The 23,326-nt window shown below is 57.3% G+C and overlaps 1 protein-coding gene across 4 annotated transcripts in view; it reads left to right on the top strand.

The window, feature by feature from the left end:
* The window catches only part of USP36 (ubiquitin specific peptidase 36), a 39,984-nt gene extending 28,950 nt beyond the window's left edge, over positions 1 to 11,034 (top strand). For 3 of the 4 annotated variants that reach the window (XM_077854454.1, XM_077854453.1, XM_077854456.1), the window contains exons 15-22: positions 1,025 to 1,708; positions 2,342 to 2,469; positions 4,367 to 4,942; positions 5,381 to 5,592; positions 7,512 to 7,613; positions 8,138 to 8,253; positions 8,642 to 8,793; positions 9,053 to 11,034. In XM_077854454.1, the coding sequence (XP_077710580.1) occupies positions 1,025 to 1,708; positions 2,342 to 2,469; positions 4,367 to 4,942; positions 5,381 to 5,592; positions 7,512 to 7,613; positions 8,138 to 8,253; positions 8,642 to 8,773 (1,950 nt within the window). In that variant the 3' untranslated portion in view covers positions 8,774 to 8,793; positions 9,053 to 11,034. The remainder of the gene's footprint in view (positions 1 to 1,024; positions 1,709 to 2,341; positions 2,470 to 4,366; positions 4,943 to 5,380; positions 5,593 to 7,511; positions 7,614 to 8,137; positions 8,254 to 8,641; positions 8,794 to 9,052) is intronic. The other variant, XM_077854457.1, reaches the window with a different exon arrangement.
* Positions 11,035 to 23,326: the final 12,292 nt, after the last annotated feature.

Raw genomic sequence — 23,326 nt, 5'->3', positions numbered from 1 at the left:
CTTTGGGATTGACATGACAAGGAAGAGCCACGGCCTGGTTGCCAAGGGGGTTGTCACTGTGGCCCAGACCAGAAGTCGATACCACGGGGCCACGCCACTGGCCACACATATTTACATCACAGAGATAACACTCCACACACCCTACAGTCGCACAAAAGCCATTTTACTTTAAATAACATTGTGTAAGTTCCAGAAACTTAAATGCTTGTCTTATAGTACAGCGGAAGAGTATTCTCTTTAGAAAGAATGTAAGTAAAGAATAAATTATTTTTAAATGTAGGGGGAAAAGGAGGAAAAAAAAAAAAAACTTGGAGGAAAGTAGAAGTGAATTAATTCTCAGTAAACCTCCTGAAGAGAGAAGACTTTATAAAAGAGAAAACAGGGGATCCCTGGGTGGCTCAGTGGTTTGGTGCCTGCCTCTGGCCCAGGGCGTGATCCTGGAGTCCCGGGATCAAGTCCCACGTCGGGCTCCCTGCATGGAGCCTGCTTCTCCCTCTGCCTGTGTTTCTGCCTCTCTCTGTCTCTCATGAATAAATAAAGTATTTAAAAAAAAAAAAAAAGAGAGAGAGAAAACATAGGAAAACAGATTTTAAATTGGATTAACTAAGATTGGAATTTTTGTATATGAAATAAAGGAATAAGGAAGCTGCTTCAGGTGGAGCTGGGCACACCTGGGGGGAGAGCAGGGACAAGCAGACGGGGTGCCAGCAAGTTCTCCAGTGCTTCTGCTTGGCCAGTGGGTGGAACTCTGGTGCATTGGCTTTTCCTTTATACTTGTTTGTATTTCTTCACTCCTGACGGGAAGCATCCAATTTCAGTAGAGGTGAGCTCAAAGATACACTCGCATGTGCACCACTCATGAAGTTACTGAAAAGGCTCAAAGAAGCAGCAGTGTCTTGGCCGTGTGTCCGTTAGATAGTCTGGCTTGAATCCCACCTGGGCTGAAGGTTCTCTGACCCGGGGGGAGAACCGGCCGGTGCTCCCTTCTGGGTGTGACCATGTCCTCTGCTCTGCTCTCCCCCAGCGGCTAGACCCTGTGACGGTGAAGAAGCTTCCCGCCACTGAAGAGCTTGGCGTGCCTGTTTCCAGGAACGGCTCTGTATCGGGTCCAAAGTCTCAGAATGGATACGTTCCTCCAAAGCCACCCGTGGGGTCCCCTTCCCCCCGACTCTCCAAGACACCCCCTCACACCCCAACCATTCTGGATGAGCCTGGAAAGAAAGTCAAGAAATCGTCTCCCCTGCAGCACCTCTCCCCATCACGCAAAGCTTCTCAGGGGTTCCATGGTACCAGCAACGGGAGCGGCAGCAGGAGCGAGGGCCACCGGCAGGGCTCCTGGGACGGCAGGGGTACCACTCTCTCTACCTCACCCAGGCTCCCAGCCCGAGTGACTGCCAACGGGCACGGGCCCAAGGCAGGTGGCACGAGCCCCGAGCTCGATGGGAGGGATTCCTGCAGCTCCAGTCCAGAGCACTCTGCCAGCAGTGACCCCGCCAACGCCCCCCAGACGCCCAAGAGCGGAGCTGCCCACTTGGGTGATTCTCAGGGAACACATTCTTCCGCTGCTGGCCACTCCAGAGCACTGCCGAACGGAGACGACGCCAAGGCAGTGAAGCCCAAGGCCCCTGTCCTGAGCAACGCCACCACCGAGCCCGCAAGCATCATGTCTCCTCCACCAGCCAAAAAACTGGCCCTTTCTGCCAAGAAGGTGGGTGTGTGGGAGTCTTCCCGCCGGAAGTACATCTGTAGGGCTCAAGGAGCAGGTTTGGCTTTAGTCTGGGGGTGCGAGCACTTATGCTGGGGCCTTTGGGCTCCCCCGGTCAGAGGAGCAAAGCCATCTCAGGCATTTGCGGATGACACAGGGCTGTCCTGGGGCGAAGGCGGGTGTTTGGGAGGCCCTGATGGGGTAACACTGTGGCTGCTGGGGGTCGGGGCAAGGTGGCAGGTGCCCATATTTGTCCGTAGACAGAAGAGGCTTCCTAAAGAAGCCTCCAGGGGAAGATGGGGCAGGTGCAGGGGGCGGGCAGGACACGGGCTGGCTGGCACCTCTGTGTGTAGCACGAAGCTCGATGATGTAATTGTTGTGCTGAGATTTTTGTTTAAATTTCCTTCCTTTTTTCCTTTTTGTTTCTAACCAAAAACACTTCTGATTCTTCTTCTACCATTCCCCCCTTCCCCACCTCCCCCCGTTTTTTTCTCCTTCTGTCCCCTCATCCTTCTTTCTGGGCTCTTTCATTTTTATTTTTTTTTATCTTATTTTTTATTTTATTTTTATTTTCCCTCTTCACTCACGGCAACCTCTTTTAGACCACCAAGTTTTTATTTATGTCAATAACTGCAGGCCAGCACCCTGCGGAGGGCAGCCGGCAATGACCTCCGTCCGCCCCTCTCACCACTGTCCGAGCTCACCTACCCCAGGAAAACCACTCACCCCGTCGCCGCCGCCTCCTGGCCTGTCCATGCAATCAGGTGAGCCGTGGGCGCAGGCCCCCAGGCCGGCCGCTCCTCCCCTGTGCTTAGCGTGTGCTTGGCTGGTGAAGACGCGTGCGGTCTCCAGCCTTGCAGGATGGACGGTGGTGTGCAGCTGGACAGGTACAGGGCCTATCCTGCACCGACTTCTTGTTTTCTCCCTCTCCATCTGGTGGAGGAGCTTCAGCTGGGCAGAGGCAGTCTGGTCTCTGCCGTCCTGATCTTTTCACTTTTGTCTTCGTTGTCCGTGCCTCCACCGTGTCTGTGTCGGGGTGCTGACGTGCCCGCGGATCCCTCCCCAGCCTTGTGACAGGATTCCATGGGAGAAGAGAAAGGCAGGAGTCCCAGAAGGACCCTGCTTGAGCTCAGAAACCTGTGACCCCGTTGAGGGGCGTCTTCTTGCTGCCGGTATCATTCTGTATCTCCCACCAGTGCTCCCCGAGCTCTTTGACTCCTTAGCCCCACCCAGGGACTCCCCGCATGGGCTCTCCTGGCTGAACCCTCACACTGGCTTACGGAGCTTTGGGCAGGCGTCCAGAGCGGGGACGTGTGGTTCTCTGGGAGCTCTGTTCGGGCTCCCCAACACACCCACCTCCCATCCCGTGACATGGGGTGCTTATATCCCTTAGGGTGTTGGGTGGCACACGGCTGAGTTACTGACGCCCACTGGCTGATGGGGCCTCATCAGCTGGGGAGGGGGGAGGAAGGAAGCTAGGCGAGGCCAGGAGGTGGTTTGGGTGGTTTGGGGTTTCCCCAGGCCCCGATGTGTCCTCCCCACCATCCGGCCACTCCTTTGGGTGCTGCCTGCTGCACCACCTTGTTGTGTAGCCCCTGCCACCGTCCTGTGCGGGCTGGACCTAGCATAGTATTTTTGCACGTGGTAGATCCCTAAATGTGGAAGGTATTTGCTATGTTTTCTTTTTTTTTTTTTTTTTTTTCATTTTGGACATACAATCTTTTTTAAAACTTCCTAGAAAACAGTAAGTAGTGTAGTAAGTAGTACAGGCCATTCAGGCGTCTGTCCTGGTTTAGGTAACACTAGTCCTGTTTGATTCCATAGCCCTTTGAGGGCAGCGTTATTGTAGCTCGGTCACAATGAGAAGAGGGAAGCCCGGAGCAGAAGGTTGACTCTTGCAAGGTCACATCGCTGGCAAGACGTGGGTCAGAGAGCCTAACCTAATGGAGCTCCGGGTCCGGCCCCTTCCTCGTCTCGCTGCGTGATCGGCTGCGAAGTCCGTTTCCCTGATTTTCCAGAGCCCCCGAATCAGAGGAGAATCCTTGCGTACGATGTATAGAACTGCACTGACCCTTCTTAAGAGGCTGTCGTCCTGGCGCCAACACCTTGAGGTGTCGTCTTAAGAGGCGCCAACACCTTGAGGCTTGTGGGCAAATTTAGAGAGGCTTCTCTGCTAACACATTTATGTTGAAAATTAGTAACATTAGTTGGGGCACCTGGGTGGCGCAGTCACTTGGGCGGCCAACTCTTGATTTTTGGCTCAGGTTGTGACCTCAGGGTTGTGAGATCGAGTCCTGCATCGGGCTCCATGGTCAGCAAGGAGTTTGCTTGAGATTCCCTCTCTCCCTCTGCCCCTCCTCTCGCTTGTTTACGTGCATTTTCGCTCACTCTCTGTAAAACAAATCTCTTTCAAAAAAGAAGATCAATAATACAAGTTTGGAAGAATACCTCGAACTGCATGGCGATAGAAAACAAAGAGAGAGGTTTTGATTTTCAGTGAATTTGAATTTTATCACTTGTGTCATTTCTAACTCCGTGTAATTTACGTGTATCTGAGATTCACAGAGGGGAGGATGGTGGGAAGCCCTTACCTGGATGGGCAGGGGGCTAGAGGCGGACAGGAGGGGCCTGCCTATGCCTCAGAGCAGCATGTCTCCACAGGGCGCTTTCACCTGCTCCCAGACCATCCAGCCACCTGAAGCTCCCCGTTGGTCCCCGCTCCGCGTCACTGTCCAGTAGCCCCCGACCTCCCGGGACGTCAGACCCACAGAGCTGCTCCTCCACCCCTGCTCCCCCGCCTCAGGTCAATGGGGACTTCCAGGCCCCTCCACACCAGCTGCCAGAGGCCAGCAAGTCCCCCCAAAGCCTCTGTAAGAAGAGAAAAAGGAACCGCAGGGGAGAGAACCAGGGGCAGAGCTCAGAGACGTGCACAGCAGTGGCAGGCTCTCCGACAAAGAGGAGAAGGAAGAAGAGGAAGCGCACAGAGGCCGTGGATGTGTCCCCTCTGCAGGAGGGGCAGATGCAGCAGCAGCCCTGGAGTCTCGAGCGCAGCAAGGAGGCCCGGGCAGAGGTGCCCGCCGACAGACTAGAGGACAATGGTGGACGGCAGCAAGAGAATGGCCAGCAGGTGGGGAGCGTGACCGACAGCCACCACGTGAGCAATAGGAAGAGGAGACGGAGGGGAGCAGAGGGCCTCGGTGCAGAAGACCGCCTCCAGCAGAACCCACCTTGGCACAGGTGAGAGCTGGGAGCTGGGCAGCCCGGCACTTCCACCAGCACCACGGTCCGTCCTAGCTGGGTCATTTGGAAACCCAGTGCACTGGCCGGGTTTCTGGGACATGACCGTCTTTAAGTGGATGGGCTGGTGAGTGGATGGCATCCTTGCAGATGGCCAGCCCCACGTGCGGGTGGTCACGTGCCCTCAGGTCAGCAGGCGCTGCGGCCCCATGATCCGGCCTGTAGGACTCGCCTGCCCTAGTTGGCTCTGACGTCTCGGGCATGCTGTGGCCCTGGACCACTGGCATGCTTTGTCCTGCTCGCGTCTGGGGCTGTTTCTCAGGCTGGCTCTGCTGCAGGCCTGAGGCCCATGCGGTTGGGAGGCCTGGGGTATCTGGACCTGAACCCCCACTCCCACCCCCTACTTGCCCAGAGCTCACTGTTGACTCTGACTCCCAGGACCTTCTCTCCCTTGGACATCGTCGAGCTGGAGGCCACGGTAGCATCTCCAAGGAAAAAGAAAAAGAAAAACAGACCACAGGAGTCACGGCAGGAAGTGGAAGAGAACGAGCACCCTGACACCTGCCCGAGCAAGAGGCAGAGGGGCTCTGCGATCCCTGGGAGCCCGCCCCCACCGGCTGTGAACGGCCGGCGCCCCGGGGACCGAGCAGGTACGCGCCTGCGGGGAACAAGGGAGCGGGGGGCTGGGGCTGCGTGAGTGTATGCCCTGCATGGGGGCCCCGAGGAGCAGGGCTGGGAACAGGACTGCCATACGTCTAGAGGTGGGGGTAGTGCCAGGGGAAGTGCAGGGATGTGGACCTCTTACTGTGGCCCTAAGTCTGTCCCCGTGGGCACCCCCGCCCCGGGTGCAGTCAGCTGTAGCTGCTCTGAGAGAAGGCACAGGGACACGTGAACGTGTGCGTATTCTCGGAATACACGGTTTCTTCTGATTCAAGGCTCTTCCTTTTGGGAGAAGTCGCAGGCCCTCCAGCCAGAAGTTTTTGTCCAGGACTAGACTCGTGAACTTGAAGGATCAAGTTCAGAACTTAACCTTCCTCTGCCTATTGCTATAGTTGGGCCTTTCTTTTTTTTTTTTTTTTTTTTTTTTTTTTTTAGATTTTATTTATTCATTCATGAGAGACACAGAGAGAGAGAGAGAGAGGCAGAGACATAGGCAGAGGGAGAAGCAGGCTCCATGCAAGGAGCCGGATGTGGGACTTGATCCTGGTAACTTGGGATCACGCCCAGGGCTGAAGGTGACCCTAAACCCCTGAGCCACCTGGCTGCCCTAGTTGGGCCTTTCTGAAGACAACGTGGCCACTTGCTATTGGGGTCCTCAGGCCCTTGGTGCCCATGGCTTAGCGACTTTTCCTGGTTCTGTGTCCTTGTTTCCATCGGGCTCAGCTGGGCTCTCCTGATACTGTGTGTCCATTAAGGGGAGGGTAGAGGGCGCCCTGCCTGGGAGGGGACCAGCATGGCTATGGACTCTGAGCTCTGCTCTGCAGCTGGGGATCTGCTTGTGATAGTGCTTCTGGGGGTGAGCGGGCCGCTGGGCATGGTTTGTGTTGGTCGCCCAGGTGGTGCAGTCTCTGTGTCTGACTTGTTTTCAGCTCAGGCCATGATCCCGGGGTCCTGGGATCAAGCCCCACATCAGGCTCCATGCTCGGCTTGGAGTTTACTTGGGATTCTCTCTCTCTCTCTCTCTCTCTGCCCCTCCTGCCTGTGTGCTCACTCTCCTCCTCTTTTTCTCTTTCTGAAATAAATAAATAAAATCTTAAAAAAAGAAAAAGAAAAAACAAATGCTAGGGCTGGGCAATGAGGAAGGTGGCCAGTACATCAGAAGAAAGGCTGCACAAAGGTGGCAACAGAGCAGCTGGCAGTGGTCCTGAGATCGTGGGGTTCGCTCTGTTAGCTCACAGACACGGGGAGATGCCGCTGGGCCTTGGAGCCCGCTGCCTGGGGCGGGTGCTAGGGTCCCGGGGCCCCCGCCCCTCCTCTGTTTGCTCTCTGTCCTGAATATCTAAAGAGTTGGCTCCGCAGTGAAGGGCATTGACAGCCGAGGGACAGAGTGTTGTGGTGGCTCTGTGTGGCCCCGGGGCCAGGCTGTGCTGTGGACAGCAGGGAGTGGCCATGGGGCATCGCACTCGGGATGCCAAGCTCAGAGGTCATGGGGTCATTGATAAGTTGGAGGCCAGGAGAGCAAGGTTGGGCTTGTGTTGAGGGAGGGGAGTCTGTTGTGGCAGTTGGAGGGGTTAGAGGGGACCAGGCAGCGGCTGTTTCTAGAAGCCTGAGCAGGGTGGTCCGCGCTGCCACCATCCGGCTGTTGTTGGTGGCCAGGCTCTTCCAGGACAGAGCTGGGAGTCAGCCTCCCTGGGAGCTGTAGTGCTTTGTTGTACCCTCCGGTCCCCTCTGAGGCTCATTGTCGCCCTTCCTGCGTCACCAAGGGCACACACTGCCAGGTGTGGCTTTTTAGCCTTCTTTCGGGGGCTTGGGTTCTTAGGCTTTTCCAAGAGTTATTGGATGGTGGCTCCTCGGGAGGCAATCAAGTACCTCATTAGAGGCAAACGTCCGTCCGTGTCTGTGATTGCAGAGCCAGCTCCGGCTCCTCTTGGGCCCTGGAGCAGAGAGAGGGGGTGCGACGTGCTCCAGGAACTGCTCAAGTATTCGTCAGATAAAGCTTACGGGAGGAAAGGTACTGGTGTCGAGACTGGGCCTCTGTCCTCCCCTGGTTCGTTCCTTGGGCAGCGCCAAAGTCCCAGATGGACCCGTGGGTCGGGACGGGGCGTGGGCATCCCAGGGCTCCCTGACTGCCACCGCACGAAGTCCAGAAGCAGCCCCCCGGGTGGGTGTGCTGTGTGGGGTCCCGAGTGCTGCCTCCTCCCGGGGGGGGGGGCACGGGAAGCATCCGGCACCCGTGCTGTACTTCGTCAGACTCAAAGAACATGGGACCCTTGTCTCTCCGGGGAGGGCGCGGGTTTGAAAGCAGCTAAACTCGGGGGGCTGGCGGCACAGAGTGAACAAGATTTGAATTTAAGGGACAGACCCTGAGTGTCCTGTACACGGACCTCTCTGCCCGCCCTCGTCCTTCTCTGTGTGCCACTTCACCCGAGGGTGCCGCTCGAACACGCTCAACGTGTCAGGAGTAGGCCTGTGGGGATCGTAGATGCTGTTCTGGAAGTGAGTACATGACCGTGCTGACGCCCGGGTCTGTTACAGTGTTGACGTGGGGCGGCGAGGTGTCGGCTGTCAGCCAGGATGCCATTGAGGACAGCAGATGGGCCCGCGCAGCCACGGTGATCGACGACTGGGACGAGGAGTTCGATCGAGGGAAGGTACGGGTGCGCTTGCTGCTGGCGTGGCAGGGCGCTCACATGGCCCTGCTGAAGGCTGGGCAGGGAGGACGGGACCCTTTGGGGCAGTTTGAAGTGGCAGTGACATTGTAAAGGGGTCGAGGACGAGGCGGGCTGCTGGGCTCAGAGGCCGGCCTGGCCCCTGTGACTGTTGTGTGGCCACAGACGAGGTGGTTGTCTCTGTTGCTCTATTCCTTCCTTAGGAGGTGGGGGCGGGGGGTTGGACTCCTCCCTCTTAGGAAGAGTAAGCCTGTTGCGTAGCAATTCGAGAACCGCGGCCCCACCCAGTAGGCCTTCACTAGGGACCCTGGCGACCTGGGGCAGGAGGGCCCTGTTGTGGAATCGTGACACCTGGGGTTTCTCCGTGTAGGAAAAGAAAGTGAAAAAGTTCAAAAGAGAGAGGAAAAGAACCTACAACGCCTTCCAGAAACTTCAGAGTAGACGGAACTTTTGGGCTGTGACTCATCCAGCTAAGGCTGCCAGCCTCAGCTACCGCCGCTGACCCTGCTGCTGTCGAGATGGGTTAGTGTGGGGGAGCTGTGGGGGCGTCTGGTACATGTGCGTGCGTGTGGGGACGTGTATGCAGCGTGGGGTGCGTGGTGAGGTGTACGCTAGCGTGATGTGAGTGTGCGTGCGTGTGTGCTGGGGAGCATGCGGGGCAGGCCGTGTGTTGTCCAGGATGCCACCTAATGCGTGTCGCCCGTGTGGACACGCGCTGCAGGGTGTCAGGGGGACCTCCAGGGCCTCCGTGTCGTCAGGAGCTGTGTTCTGTGCCCCACAGCCTCTGGACGAGGGATCTGTCCCTGGGCCCTGTCCGTCTGAACTGAAGAGCGGCCTTGTCGGGGACCCGCTGCAGGACGGCCCGCAGATCTGGGCTCCTTCGCGCCGGGACCTCTGACGGCGCAGACCCCACGGTGGTGTGCGGAGCGGGCGGCGGCACCCCGGCTGGGAGCCTGGACGGCGCGGTCTGTGGGCGAGAGTGGGGAGGACGGTGGCCGCGCCCCCGCCAGCGCGGGCTCCTCTGGGGAGCGTGGTCCCCGCTGCTGCTGCTGCTGCTGGCGGCCGGCACTGCCGTCCGGTCCCGCGCCCGCCGATCCGCGGGGCAGGGGCTGTCTGTATGCCTTACGCGTCCCCCTCAGAGCGGAGCCGGCCGCCCCACGCCGCACCGCCACCTGCGCGGCCCTCCCTTGCGCGAGAGACTCCAGGCCATCCTGGAGAGCGGAAGGCTCGCAGCGGTGTGCCAACACGCCTGCCTCTGCAGCCGCCCTGGGTCCTGAGGCGGCTTTGCCCTCCCCCCCAGCTGCAGCGACCCACGGGTCTTCACCGAGGTGGTGGTCTTGGGGTAGAATCCTTTTACTTTACTACTTAATAGACACGTTCATTTTGACCAGGTCTGCGGCTTTCATTAGCAATATATTTCCTTTCCCTAGAACGCAATACTTGCTTTATTTGCTCAATTTTGTGAGTGCTTTTGAATTTAGAGGATTGTAAGACTCAAGAAGATCACTTTTTTATCTTGCTCAAGCTGTGCCTGCGAACTTGTTGTTTAATAAATATGGGCAACCCTCAGCCAAGGCGACGTTTCCCAGAGAACAGACACGTGACCCAGTAGCAGAGGGCACAGAGGTGAGCCCCAGAGTGGCCCCCCGGTTGCCCGTCTCCACTTCCTCTCCTCCAAAACCCCACGCGCGGAGACAGACGACGTCTGGCGTGGACCCACCTGTCCCCCGCGGCGGCTCTTCGTGGCCCGAGGCCCCCCGACGGCCTGGTCTGGCACCCCCATGCCACTTGAGCTTTGCCGCTTCCCTGGGGCCTCGGGGAATCCCGGGGGCCTGGGAAAAGACTGTTACCTTTTTAAGGGGGTCGGGGTCGAGGAGGTATGTTCATGTTTTCTCGTGGGGTTTTCTTTTTGGTTTTTCTTCCTGTTCTCATATTTCCCTTTGAAAAAGGTGGGGGCGAAGCGTGATGCGGGGGCCCCAGAACTGGGGCTTCCTCTGGTCCCATTGGGGAGTGAGCGGGGCACTGGCCGCGTGTGGCGGGCTGGGAGCCGTTGCTCTCTTCTCAGAGGACAGGGTTCCGTGTGTGTGACCCGCACCTCGTTCAAAGCCACCCCACCCCCGCCCGGTGCTCTGCGGGGCGTCGTCTGCTGCCCCAGAGGGAAGGCAGCTGCCTTTAGGGGCAGCGCATTTTTTCCCCCTTTCAGTGTTGACCTTCGTTCCTGGATGGCCCTGTTTTTCTGTGACGTTCTGTAGTTGGAAAGGGAAGCCGTTGTCTGCAGCAGAGTCTGTCTTTTCGTGCTCCCTCCTCTCCGCACCAGGCTCTTCCCTGTCCGCTGTGTGATTATGAGGAAAACGTGCCCTCGTGTCTCGGGCGGTGCTGAGCACTGGCCCGCCGACGGCGTTTATCACTGTTCCGTCGGGGCGAACCCTTCCCGCCCACCCAAGGTGGCCCGGCGACCAGGGAAGGGGAAGGGTGGGCCCCGAAAATCAGTCCAAACTCTAGGGGACGTGTAAATATGTAAATATATATGAACAACTAAAGCTTTTATAATAGCAGTCACTTGGTTGACTCAGAATGTGGGTTTAATTTAACTTTGTGTTGGGGGGGGCGGGGTCGCCTCTCCCCGGGGGTCCCGGGCGGCCTCACGCACCTGCCTTCTCCGGGTGGGCTCAGTCCACGTCCCCGAGCACCGCTCCTCCGCTCCAGGGGTGGAGTAGCCCCGATGTTGCCAAGATCCTGGTGCAATAAAACGAGTTTTTGTGAGCCCTGCCTGTGTCTTTGTGGGTTTTTTTTCCTCCCTTTGATTTTGGAGAGGGAACGCCCCAGCCCCAGGTGCAGAGGACCCGTTCCCCACAGTCTGCTTCCAGGTAACCGGTCCGTGCGTGGGAAAGTTTGGAGCAGGTCTTCATTAAGGATAAAGAAGAATAAAGAGATTGATTTAAACGGATTAGGAAACACATTCTTTTGAATTCGAGAAGACCAAGGAAGCCTTTGAAGTGGCCCGCCAGGCCTCGTGGGCGATTCTCAACGGAAACTTGGGGGCCATGTTCCACCGAGGTTTGCTGCTGTTTTGAGGGTTTCTTTTTTTTTTTTTTTTTTTAATTTTAAAGATCTTATGTATTTATTCATGAGAGACCCAGAGAGAGGCAGAGACATGGGCAGAGGGAGAAGCAGGCTCCGTGCAGGGAGCCCGACGTGGGACTTGATCCCGGGTCTCCAGGATCACGCTCTGGGCTGAAGGTGGTGCTAAACTGCTGAGCTCCCCTCCCCCCCCAGGCTGCCCTGTTTTGAGTTTTCTTACTGAGCGACATTTGGATTTCTGCAGGGAAAGATGAGGGAAATGATAGTTTTCACTAAACCACGTGTTGTCCTCGTGGTCAGCAAGAGCCACTCGGGCCTGGGCTCGCATCCCCGCGGGGCAGCCCCTGGCAGTTAGCTCCTCTCCGGCCCCTCCCGCCCCCGACGCCCGAGGCCAACAAGGGAGGGTCAGGGTCTGGCTGATGACATATCCTGGAAGTTGGGGGAGGCCAACAGGGATGGCAGGTCCCAGTGGGGACACCTGTGACCTGGAGGTTACATTTGACCAGAGCAGCACCCGTGAGTGGGAGACGAGGCCGAAGCAGCCCAGGCGGCAGCAGGTTTGTAGGGAAAGACCTCTGGATGCTCCGGGACACCCCTGGGCAGGCCTGTCCCCTGAGTCCTGCCACTCCTTCCGTGCAGCGTCCCTGAGCCTCCCCCCCCCCCATGCGCCCCTCAACCTGGGGACTGCACCCCGTCACTGCGGGCGCTTGGTTGGACAGCAAAGTCGGCACAGGCGAGGTGAGGCCACGCCTGCACCCAAACCAGGTGGGGTGGGGCAGTTCGGGGTGGCAAGCCAAGCCCACGTGTGCAGAGCGGGTCACGCGGGTGGTCGCACAGGCAGGACCCCGGCGTTCCTGGTCCTTTCCCAAGCCGGAGCCGGAGCCGGAGCAGCCGTGTGTCCAGATGAGCAAGGCTAACTCTCGGGCCTGGAGGGCGGCCCTGGGTGGGAACCACGGGGAGGGTGTGCCGAGCCCTTCCTCCAGGGCCACCAGCCAGATGGGGCTGGCTTGAGTGGTGACAAAGCTTGAGTGGTGACAAAGCGAAAGCACAGGGTGTGTTTTGCTGATAATTCCGGGGTGAACCACAATTCACGGCCTCCAAACGTTGAGAGTCCCCTTGAGCTCCTGCGTTACTTTCAGCGATGGTTTACGAGGTCTGATTTGCACGTCGGAGTCTGGAGGCTGACGGCAGGGCGAGGGCCCAGGAGGTCGAGGACACGGGGAGAAGACGGGAGGATGACCAGTCCACAAACCGGCCGACAGTTGCTCCAGGCCCGAGGGGACATTGGCCGCAGGAGTTGAGAGGTGGGGGTCACCCAGGTATTTGGAGACGGAATCGAGAGGAGAGGCAACAGAAGCGGAAGGTCCAGGGAGAGGATAAGACAGCTGCTGGCTTGGGTGGGCAGTCGAGTGGCAGGACCAGACAGTCCCAGAGAGGCAGGTGGGTGACAGGTGCCCCGGGCCCACGCAGCCAGGCCTCAGGAATTCGCATGTTACTGGAACAGGGACGGAGGGACAATCCCAGGTGTGAGATGCAGGTGAGCCATAAGCCCTGAGTCTTGGGATTCCGAAAAGTCCAGGTGCTTGGCCGCCCCGGGGAGCCAGCTGGGGTCATTGTCGCACCAGCGTGCCCTCCAGCCCAGAGTAAGGCGTCGGTGTAGACAGGACATGGATAGAACGAGCTCTCAGGTGGCACCTGGCAGTGGGGTCCCCCCGGCCCGTCAGCCACCCGTGTGCTCGGAGGGGCCCCTGCCACTCGGTGCATCCTGTGCCCCCTCCCCGACCTGTGTCTGGAGCAGCTGGCTGGCCCTTGTCAGTTCCGCTTGCCCTTGAGATTTGTCCCTGCCCCCGCCGCTGCGGTGACCCCTCCAAACGCTTTTGCTCCCACCCTGCGTGCGGGCCACTTATTCTCGGCAAACGGTGTCTAATCCCCTACAGGAATCCCCTCCCGCCCCAACGTGAACGTGAAGGCGGGGAACCGCCTTCTCTCCGTCTCCATCTGCTCCTTTCTCCCCCAGCCTGATGGTGCCAGCGCCCGTGGCGGAGTCGCCTGGGCGAGTGACTGAAGACTGATATGAATGGAATTAGAATCCGGGGGAGAGGCTCGCCTCGGCATTCAGGGCCTTCCCGGGGAGTCTACTGGGCGGCCGGCCCGGGGAGGCGCTCTTCTGGTGCCGCTCCCCAAACGTGAGCGAGTATCAGGATCTCCAGGGGGCCACGGCAACACCCAGGGTCACGGCCCGTCCCCCCACCCGCAACAGTCTGACTCTGCGGGGGGCGGGGGCCTGAGAGTGTGCATCTCTGACGTTGCCGGGGTTTGGGGGGCGCTGGCCCTGATCTGCTGGCTCTCGTGTGGAGCGGTCAGCGGGGCTGCGAGTGTAGGAAGAAGTCAGGGGTATGGACGGAAGACCTACCCCCGACCTCTGGGGACGGCCGCAGACCCCAAGGGCCCCCCTCGGTAGGGCCAGTGCCCCACCTGTACTGTGCCAGCCTCTCCCGCCCCCCGGGGATCTGTGCCCGCCCCCGCCCGGCCCCCCAGCCACCGTCTCCCCCAGCCTGGGCTTGCTCTCTGCGCCTTTCTCACGACAACTCTACCGTTACCGTCGGCTCTCGTCGACACGTCTCACCGCCCGATCAGTGGGATCCTACTGGCAAGTTCTTGGCTCCTCATTTGTGTGCCTCCTCTTAGCGAGTCCCGGCCTGGCGGCCCCTGCGCGGCTGGTGGCCCACCGCTACCCCGCTGCCGAAGCCAGCGCGTGGCCGCCACCCTGCACGCCTCCCTCCCATCGTCCCCGACACACGCCAGCGACAAGAGTCCCCTCTCTCCGGTTTCCTGTCGCCACTGCCCGGCTCTCCACTTGGGCCATCACCAGTTTGTCCTGCACCCCAAAAATCAAAGCCCTTCCTGCTTCCTGCCCTGCTCTCCTGGGCCCCCCGGACAGCCTTCCAGGACGGAAAGCCCTAGGCAATCACTGCCGCCGAGAGGGGTGCCCACCACCTGCCCCTGCACAGAGTCACCTGGAGCCACCTGCCCTGATGTGGCCTTGGAAAGCATGGGGAAGCCCAGGGCCTGGGGCTCTGTGAGGGGCCCCCGGTGGGGCGCGCTGTCCTGCCTCGGACGCCCAGGGAAGGGTCCGCGTGGGCCAGACCCGGCTCACCGTGGAAGGCAGGCGAGCCGCGGGATCAGGACCCTGTTCCCACCGGGCCTCTGCCACCAGTGAGCAGCGTGAGTCGGGGTCACTGGTCGAAGCCGTCACGACCGTTGTCACGGTCATGCTGCGTGCCTCACCCGTGTGCTCAGGCTGGTTTTATTCTGCCTCGTGTCACTGGGGTGCCGACCCTGGGGTCCTCAGGACTGAGGGCTCCCCTCGGCCGCTGGGCTGGGCCTTCGTGGACGGCGTGCAGGGAATCCAGGTGCTTTTCCTCGAGCGATGGACTTCTCCCCGCGGCACGGTGTTAAGCGCACGCATCGCCTTCCGCGCTAACAGCCGCGACGGGTAGAGTGTGGCCTTCGAGAGGTCGTCGCTCTCACGGTCCTACAGGCCATCCGTGTTGCCACTCCTTCCTCCCCTGTATCTGTATTACTCTCGTTCCTGTCCCACCGGGCCGCGCTCAGGAGCTTCAGGTCGGCAGGGACCGCGGCCACCGTCTCTGGCAGGGCCCAGGCCAGCGCCCCGGAAAAGCCACTTGCAGGAGCGTCGCTTATGACTGGGGCCTCCGCTCGGAAGTGGCGCCCCCTCCACCAGCGTCCCTGGCCTGAAGCACTTCGGGCTCCACCGCCCTCTGCCGTCACCCTCTCCGAGCCCAGCCCCGTCCGGCCCCCAGTAAAGCCATTTGGGCAAAGTCTGGCGGGAACTGGAGTGTCAGACCCCCCCCCCCCCGCCCCCATCTGAAGCGAGAGCCCGGATCGCGTGGCACGTGGCCAGCTGTCTCGGGCGGCGCGGGAGCTGCGGCGACAGCTGGATACAATCAAGTTCCATTACAAACAGATTTTAAGTGCCGTTCGCACGGAAGAAATTGCAAGCTCTGGCAAAATAAAATCTGGGGTTTTCAAAGCAAGACAATGCCCCAATCTGGACCTGCGTGAGCGGTCTGGCCTGTGGTCTCTCCTGCACCGGGAGCACCCTTTCTGCCCTGATGCCCCGCCTGCCCCGACCCCGGGGCCCCCCGGGCCTGCCGCGTGGCCCCCGGGCTCGTGTTGCTGAGGACACCTGTCTGCAGCTGTTCCGCTCGCTCACCCGGGCTGGCTCTTCCCCAAGAGCCGCTGCCCAGCCTTCCAGCTTGGCCTCAGAGGACGGAGGGCTCACGCTGGGGTCGGGCAGGTGTCCCGGGGCGGCTCTCAGTCCTCCCATGTCTGTTTTAGAAAAAGGAACCAGAGAAAATACGGGCATGAGGAAGAATGGAAAGGCAATTGTAAAGTCCTTAGGTGGTACCATGTCTTAAAAATTAATTTAAAATAGGTATAAAATAGGTACACAGGGCGCCTGGGGGGCTCAGTGGTTGAGTGTCTGCCGTCGGGTCAGTAGTGATCCCGGGGTCCTGGGATTGAGTCCCGCATTGGGCTCCCCGCAGGGAGTCTGCTTCTCTCTGCCTGTGTCTCTGCCCCTCTGTGTGTCTCTCATGAATAAATAAATAAAATCTTTAAAAAAATGTTTTTAATAAAATTAAACAAAATAGGTATATATTGGGGCACCTGGGTGGCTCAGCCAGTTAAGCGTCCCACTCTTGGGTTCGGCTCAGGTCACGATCTCAGCATTGTGAGATAGAGCCCCACATTGGACTCCATGCTCAGCCCTCTGCCCCTCTGCAACCCTCCAGCCCCCGCTATCTGTAAAATAAAAGATAAATATATTTTTTAAGATTTTACTTATTTATTCATGAGAGACACACACAGAGAGAGACAGAGAGGCAGAGGCAGAGACACAGGCAGAGGGAGAAGCAGGCTCCACGCAGGAAGCCCAACATGGGACTTGATCCCACGACCCCAGGATCACACCCTGGGCTGAAGGCAGGCACCAAACTGCTGAGCCACCCGAGCGTCCGTAAAAGATAAATCTTTAAAAAATTAAATAAAGTAGGTATTTAGTTGGTGTAAGGTATTTAATTTAACAGCTCTGCGTTCCCCAGGGCTGCCACAACAAAGCCCCACTGACTGGATGGCTTAAAACAACAGAAATTTATGCTCTCCCCCTTCTGGAGGCCGGAAGTCTGAACCCTGCAGAAGGTGTGGGCTGACCCACTCTCCCTCTGAAGGCTTTAGGGCACAATCGTCCCTTGCATCCTCCAGCCCCCGCAGCCCTTGGCCGGTGGCTGCATCCCTCTGACCTCTCCACCACCTTCCCATGACCTTCTCCCCCGTGCGTGCCTGTGTCCTAGTCTTCTTTGCTTACAAAGTCACCAGTCCTTGGATTAGGGCCACTCTCCTGACCTCATTTTAATTTCATCACATCTGCCAAGAACCCATTTCCAAATAAGATCCCAGTGTAAGGTGCTGAGGGTGAGGGTTTCAAGATTTCTTTTTGGGGGAACACGGTCCAACCCCAACAATATGGGAGGGTGTGTCGGGAAGAGGCCCTCCCCGTGCCGTTTCTCTGGCAATCAGCTCTCCTCCAGAGGCGGGCATGGCCACCCTGCTAGTGACCGCCTGCTAGCGTGGACGCCACGCGAGGGCAGGGCTCTCGCCCCACTCCCTTCATTGCTGTGTCCTCAGTACCTTGAGCGGTGCTTGGCACAGCACAGGCCCCCCCAACAAATCCATGTTGCAAGCATACATGTCTATTACCTGTATACATATTTTTATTACAAATGGAAATCCTACAGTTCTGTCCTTGCTTTTCTCACCTCATACAGCTTGGGAATCATCTCGTATTGGTAAATACGGAAATCAGCCTCAATCTCTTTAAAGCCTGCAAGTGGGAGCAGCCTGCTCCTCCCTCTGCCTGTGTCTCTGCCTCTCTCTCTGTGTCTCTCATGAATAAATAAATAGAATTAAAAAGAAATAAAGCCTGTGAGTGGTCCTTTGTAATGAAACTATCATAGCACAGCAACCCGTCCCCTGTTGAACACAGATTGTTTCTTTTTTTTTTTTTTTTTTAAGATTTTATTTATTTATTCATGAGAGACACAGAGAGGCAGAAACATGGGCAGAGGGAGAAGCAGGCTCCATGCAGGGAGCCTGATGCAGGACTTGATCCCAGGGCCCCGGAATCATGCCCTGAGCCGAAGGGAGACGCTCAACCGCTGAGCCACCCAGGCGTCCCTAATTTTTGAAATAATTACGTAAGGTGGGGATGGTGGGAGAGAAGCACCAACTTTAAAAATTGTTTAAATTTTTAATTTAAAAAATTTGGTTGGTGGACCAACCGACTATTGAGGATGGCAGACCACGGGGAAATGGCATATATCCCAGAGAAACAGCGACGTGGGGAGCAGATCTGGGTTAGAGGCAGCAGATGGGAGGGAGGCCCAGATCCTCCATGGAGGCCCCCTGCTCCCGGCTCCCCCTGCCTCCAGCCCTCACCTCTCCAGGCTGAGGACACGAGTAGCCAGTGAAGTCGACCCGGTGGCTCCCGCCCTGCACTACAAATTCTGTGAGCCTCAGTTTCCAAATCTGTGGTACAGGGGTTACATCTAAGCCATCCCTCCGAGTCACAAATGCCATCTAACGGAGAGTCCTCGACCGTGACTCCAAGTCAGAAGTACACGTCCCATCCTCGCGTGTGCTCACGCACAACCCGAACAAATGCTATCCTTAGCGCACGTGATAGATGCGGGGTTTTTAAATTTTATTCTATCACCATGTAACAAGGATGGGGTTCTCAGACATTGGGAGTCAGCACCTGCTCTTTGAAAAGCCTGTTGTGACGAAACCACATAAGGTAAAGGAACTTATAAACTGTCGAGTATTGGGGCGCCGGGGGGCTCAGCGGCTGAGTGCCTGCCTTCGGCTCGGGTCATGATCCCAGGGTCCTGGGATCGAGTCCAGCATCCTGCTCCCCACAGGGAGCCTGCTTCTCCTTTTGCCTGGGTCTCTGCCTCTGTCTGTGTGTGTCTCTCATGAATAAATTAATAAAATCTTAAAAAAAAGGGGATCCCTGGGTGGCGCAGCGGTTTGGTGCCTGCCTTTGGCCCAGGGCGCGATCCTGGAGACCTGGGATCGAATCCCACGTCGGGCTCCCGGTGCATGGAGCCTGCTTCTCCCTCTGCCTGTGTCTCTGCCTCTCTCTCTCTCTCTCTCTCTCTCTCTGTGACTATCATAAATAAATAAAAATAAAAAAATAAAATAAAATAAAATCTTAAAAAAAAAAAAAAAACCCCAGTCAAGCAGTATGCTAATCGCAGTGATTAGCACTCACACCAGTGCCCCTCACCATCCTACTGTGCTAGGTTTGGGAGTTCAGATAACAGTTTTGGTGTTGATAGTGAGAATTAACCTGTCACCTGAACAGCTTTTCTTCCCAAGTTTTGGTCACTGAGCGAGCTCAGGTGGCAGGAGACACCTGTATCGTGGTGTTGGGGGAAGGGAGCCAGCTGGGAAACACGTTGAATCTCCTGGTGACTCTGGCCTAGAGAGCTTGCGACAGGATTAAAAACCCAGATGTCGGGATCCCAGGGTGGCGCAGCTGTTTGGCGCCTGCCTTTGGCACAGGGCGTGATCCTGGAGACCCGGGATCGAATCCCACATTGGGCTCCCGGTGCATGGAGCCTGCTTCTCCCTCTGCCTATGTCTCTGCCTCTCTCTCTTTCTCTCTCTGTGACTATCATAAATAAGTAAAAATTTTTAAAAAATTAAAAAAAACCCAGATGTCGGGGAGAGTCTCGGGGCTCCACTCGGGTGAAGGGTGATCACCCCGTTAAAGCCAGTTGATTCTAAGAGCGTCGAAGGCCAGGCCAATACAAATGACACGCAGCCGGATCAGTGAACACACACATGTGCGTGCATGAAGGACGTGGACACGCTAGGGCCAAAAGAGGACGCCCTGCTGCAATGCCCCCTGTAAAACTAGACCATCTGGATATATCAGTGAAGATTAAGCTAAAAAATCCACCAGAATCAACTTTTTAAGAGAAAGAACATAATCTACACCGGTGTCTAATTTCTGGAATTATTTGGAAGAAGCACATGGGGGATGTACCTAAGGATATAGAGACCATCTTCTTCGATTTTTAGGGAGACTCCAAGGTTTTCCAGCGAAGGCTGGGCTGGTCAGTTTGTGAAATTAAGAGGGATGTTTGTGAATGAGCCAATTTCTTAGAAGAGTGGGCCAGAGCTGTACCCCCACAAGGATGTATAAAAGGTGGGGTTCTTCAGGCAGAAATGCTGAAATGCACCTCGTCCAACAGAAATCACCGTCAGCTGTGTAGAAGTTGAGCGGGAAGCTGGGACAGATCTAGCGCTTCAGAGATCAGTTCTGGGCGGAAGCCTAGATTTTACAGGCAGAGGCTGCATTTTGTGGGTAGGAAAAGGTCCAGAGGGTTGAGCTCTTTGCCCAGCTCACAAGGCTAATCAGGAGCAGAGGGGGACACCTGGGTGGCTCAGCGGTTGAGCGTCTGCCTGTGGCTCAGGGCATGATCCCAGAGTTCTGGGATCGAGTCCTGCATTAAGCTCTCCGCATGGAGCCTGCTTCTCCCTCTGCCTGTGTCTCAGCCTCTCTCTCTGTGTCTCTCATGAATAAGTAAATAAAATCTTTAAAAAAAAGAAGATCTGATCCCAGGGATCCGAGTGGGACTCCCTGCTCCGTGGGGAGCCTGCTTCTCCCTCTCCCTCTGCCCACCCTCTCCAGCTCGTGCTTTCTCTATCTCAGATACATAAATAGAAGAAGAAGAAAAAGAAGAAGATCTGAAATAAAAGCACAGTTTCCTCATTTATTCTTTTTCCTCAAGAGGAAATTACTTTATATATCTGTTTTTATGTCAGTACCATACTGTCTTGATGATTACAGTTTTGTGATTTAGCGCAAAGTCCAGAATTGGGATGCCATGAACTTTGGTTTTCTTTTTCAACAATCTTTCGGGATCTTTCCTGGTTCAATACAAATTTTGGGATTATTTGTTCCAGCGCTGTGAAAAATGTTGATGGTACTTTGATAGGTCTTGCATTGAATGTATAGATTGCTCTAGGTACCAGGGACATTTTAACAATATTTGTTCTTCCAATCTAGGAGCATGCTACATTTCTCTGCTTCTTTGTATCCTCGGTTCCTTTCTTTTAGTTTTAAATGTTTTATTTATTTATTCACAAGAAACACAGACAGAGGCAGAGACACAGGCAGAGGGAGAAGCAGGTGCCCTGCGGGGAGCCCAATGCGGGACTCGATCCCAGGACCCCAGGATCATGACCTGAGCCCAAGGCAGATGCTCAACAACTGAGTCACCCAGATGCCCCTCTTCCTCAATTTCTCTCTTAAGTGTTCTGTAGTTTTCAGAGTATAGTTCTTTGTCTCTCTGGTTAGGTTTAACTTAGGTATTTTATGGGTTTTGGTGCACTTGTAAGTGGGATCAATTCCTTAATTTCTCTTTCTTCTGTCTCATTGTTAGTGTGCAGGGACTCCCTGCTCGGTGGGGAGCCTACTTCTCCCTCTCCCTCTGCCCCCTCCCACCCTAGCTTGTGCTTTCTGTGTCTCTGTCTCAAATACATAAATAGAATCTTAAAAAAAAAAAAAAGAAAGAAACAGCAGATCTGAAATAAAAGCACAGAGTTTCCTCATTTATTCTTCTTCCTCAAGAGGAAATTACTCTTCTTTGTTGCCTAGAACAATCGGGAAGTCCTGGGAGGCATACATCAGGGTTGGCCAGTAATGAAACAGGCTGCTGAGAGGGGTTACGCCTCCCCCTGAAGGAGATATTCCAAGAGAGGTCCCGTCAGCTTTCAGGGACCTTGCCAAGGCCTGGGCTGAGCTCTCCTCCAGCAGCGGAGGGACAGCACACTGTGATGGGTATAGGTGACTGGAGGTCTGCGCGCCAGGAGGGGCTGGGACCATCCTGTGTGATGAGTGTTCCTGAAGTCCCATTCAGCAGAGGCTCTTGTAATTTTTATGGCTCGCACCAAACCAAGAAAGAGCTTGTGTATCTGGGAGTCAGCTAGGCGAGTGGCATTTTTCTTTCTAAATCAACAACAGAAATATGTTCACATGTTTTAAAACAACGAGAGAGCACAGAAAGACTGTGACCAAGTAAGTATAGAATGAAAAGTAGGTCTCAACTTCCTTTTCTCCTCGTTTATTCCTGGCTTTTGTGTATCCTTCTAGAAAGACTGTTTTGCACAAAGCAACACACACATGCAGCATTTGTATCTACCAGTGAAGTCTTTCAAAGTGGACAAGTGTAAGGTAGTGCACTGGGGATTAAAAAACACTCAAACTGTCCATAAAAGTTGTGAGCTATCATTGTAGACGAGCTGGCACTGTCAGGAAGGAACGGTTCCAGCAGGGAAGTCAGCCAAGACAGGGTTGGACTGGGGACAGGAGGGCCCACAGGAAGAGGGCTTTATCTTCGCCTCCCTTTTGTGAGTGCTCTAAGCCTGCAGAGGTCTGTGTGGATCTCCACCGAGTTCCTGAGGCCCTGCCCTGTGTCTGGGTGGGGAGTCACCAGTCATCGGGAGGGGAGCTGGTGGGTTCCGGGGCTTTCATTCTGCAGCATTGGGATTTTCCCTTTGGTCACGGAGAAAACAGCCTCCAACTTTCGTAGTGTCTTACTCAATCCCTTGTGTTTTTTTTGTTTGTTTGTTTGTTTTCTGTCTTTTGAGTAATTCCTTTAAAAGGTGAGGTAGGAACGCGGTAGGGTAGGTGGGGTGTAGCATGGTGATGTTGGGAGACGTCGGGGAGGGAGCCCACCGCCTGGTCCTCTGCTCTGTGTGCCCTGGCCTCTGGCTCTTTGAGAGCTCTCAGGACGGATTTCCAGTTCACTCTTTGGTCCCCTCACTGGCTAAATGCAAGCCGATACCTGCTGAGGAGGACAGCAGAGGTCCCCAACCTGCAGGTGCGGAGCTCCTGCCCTGGCCAGGAAAGGGCATCTCGCTCACCAGGGGCGGGGGCACCGGTAAGCCCGGTGCTGGCGAATGTCATGCAGGGCACAGTCCAGAAACGTGTGGCTTCGGGATGCTGCTGGGAGACGAGATGCCTCGCTTTGGAACTTGGTCCAGGACTGTTGAGGAGCTCCGGAAAGGGACGCATGTACAAATAAGCAGCGAAGTCAGGACACTCCTGGGCTAGCGCTTGGATCACAAAAGCAAACGAGTCCAAGGACAGGGCCCTCCCGGGCGAGCGGGGGCCGGCGCGACCTTCCAGGGTGACGTCAGCGAGGACCACCCTGCCCTTGAGCGGCCGGACGCGCGACCTTGGGCCCGTGGGCGGCCTCCCGCCGCGCCGCCCTTGCGAAACCCGAGATGGGCGGGGCCCGCGGGGGCGGTCGGGGCGGGGCCTCAGGGCCGGGGGCGGGGCCCGGGCGGGCGCGCGGGCGCAGGCGCGGGTCTAGGAGTCAGCGGCAGGCCCGGAGGGGCGCGCGCGTGGGCGGCGGGGCGGGGCCTCGGGCCTAGGGGCGGGGCCCGGGCGGGCGCGCGTGCGCAGACGCGAGTCTAGAGTAGGCGGCAGGCTGGGAGGGGCGCGCGCGTGGGCGGTGGGGCGGGGCCTCGGGCCCAGGGGGCGGGGCCCGGGCGTGCGCAGGCGCGGGCCCGGGGCTTGGCGGCGTGCCGACGGGGGCGCGCGCGTGGGCGGTGGGCGGGGGCTCGGGGCGGGGGGCGGGGCCGGGCGGGCGCGCGTGCGCAGGCGCGGGCCTGGGGTTGGCGGCAGGCCGGGCGGGGCGCGCGCGTGGGCGGTGGGCGGGGCCTCGGGCCGGGGGGCGGGGCCGGGCGGGCGCGCGTGCGCAGGCGCGTTGCGGGCGGCGGCCGCGTGCCGGGGCGCGCGCGGGCGGCGGGCGGGGCGCCCCGCGGGAGGCGAGGGGCCGGCGGCGGCGGCGGCGGCGGCGCGGGCCGGGGGCGG

The sequence above is a fragment of the Canis aureus genome, chromosome 16 (genome assembly GCF_053574225.1).
Source record: "Canis aureus isolate CA01 chromosome 16, VMU_Caureus_v.1.0, whole genome shotgun sequence".
Classification (NCBI taxonomy): Eukaryota; Metazoa; Chordata; class Mammalia; order Carnivora; family Canidae; genus Canis; species Canis aureus.
Note: the sequence above shows the minus strand (reverse complement) of the source record. Positions and strands in the feature narration are given on the sequence as shown.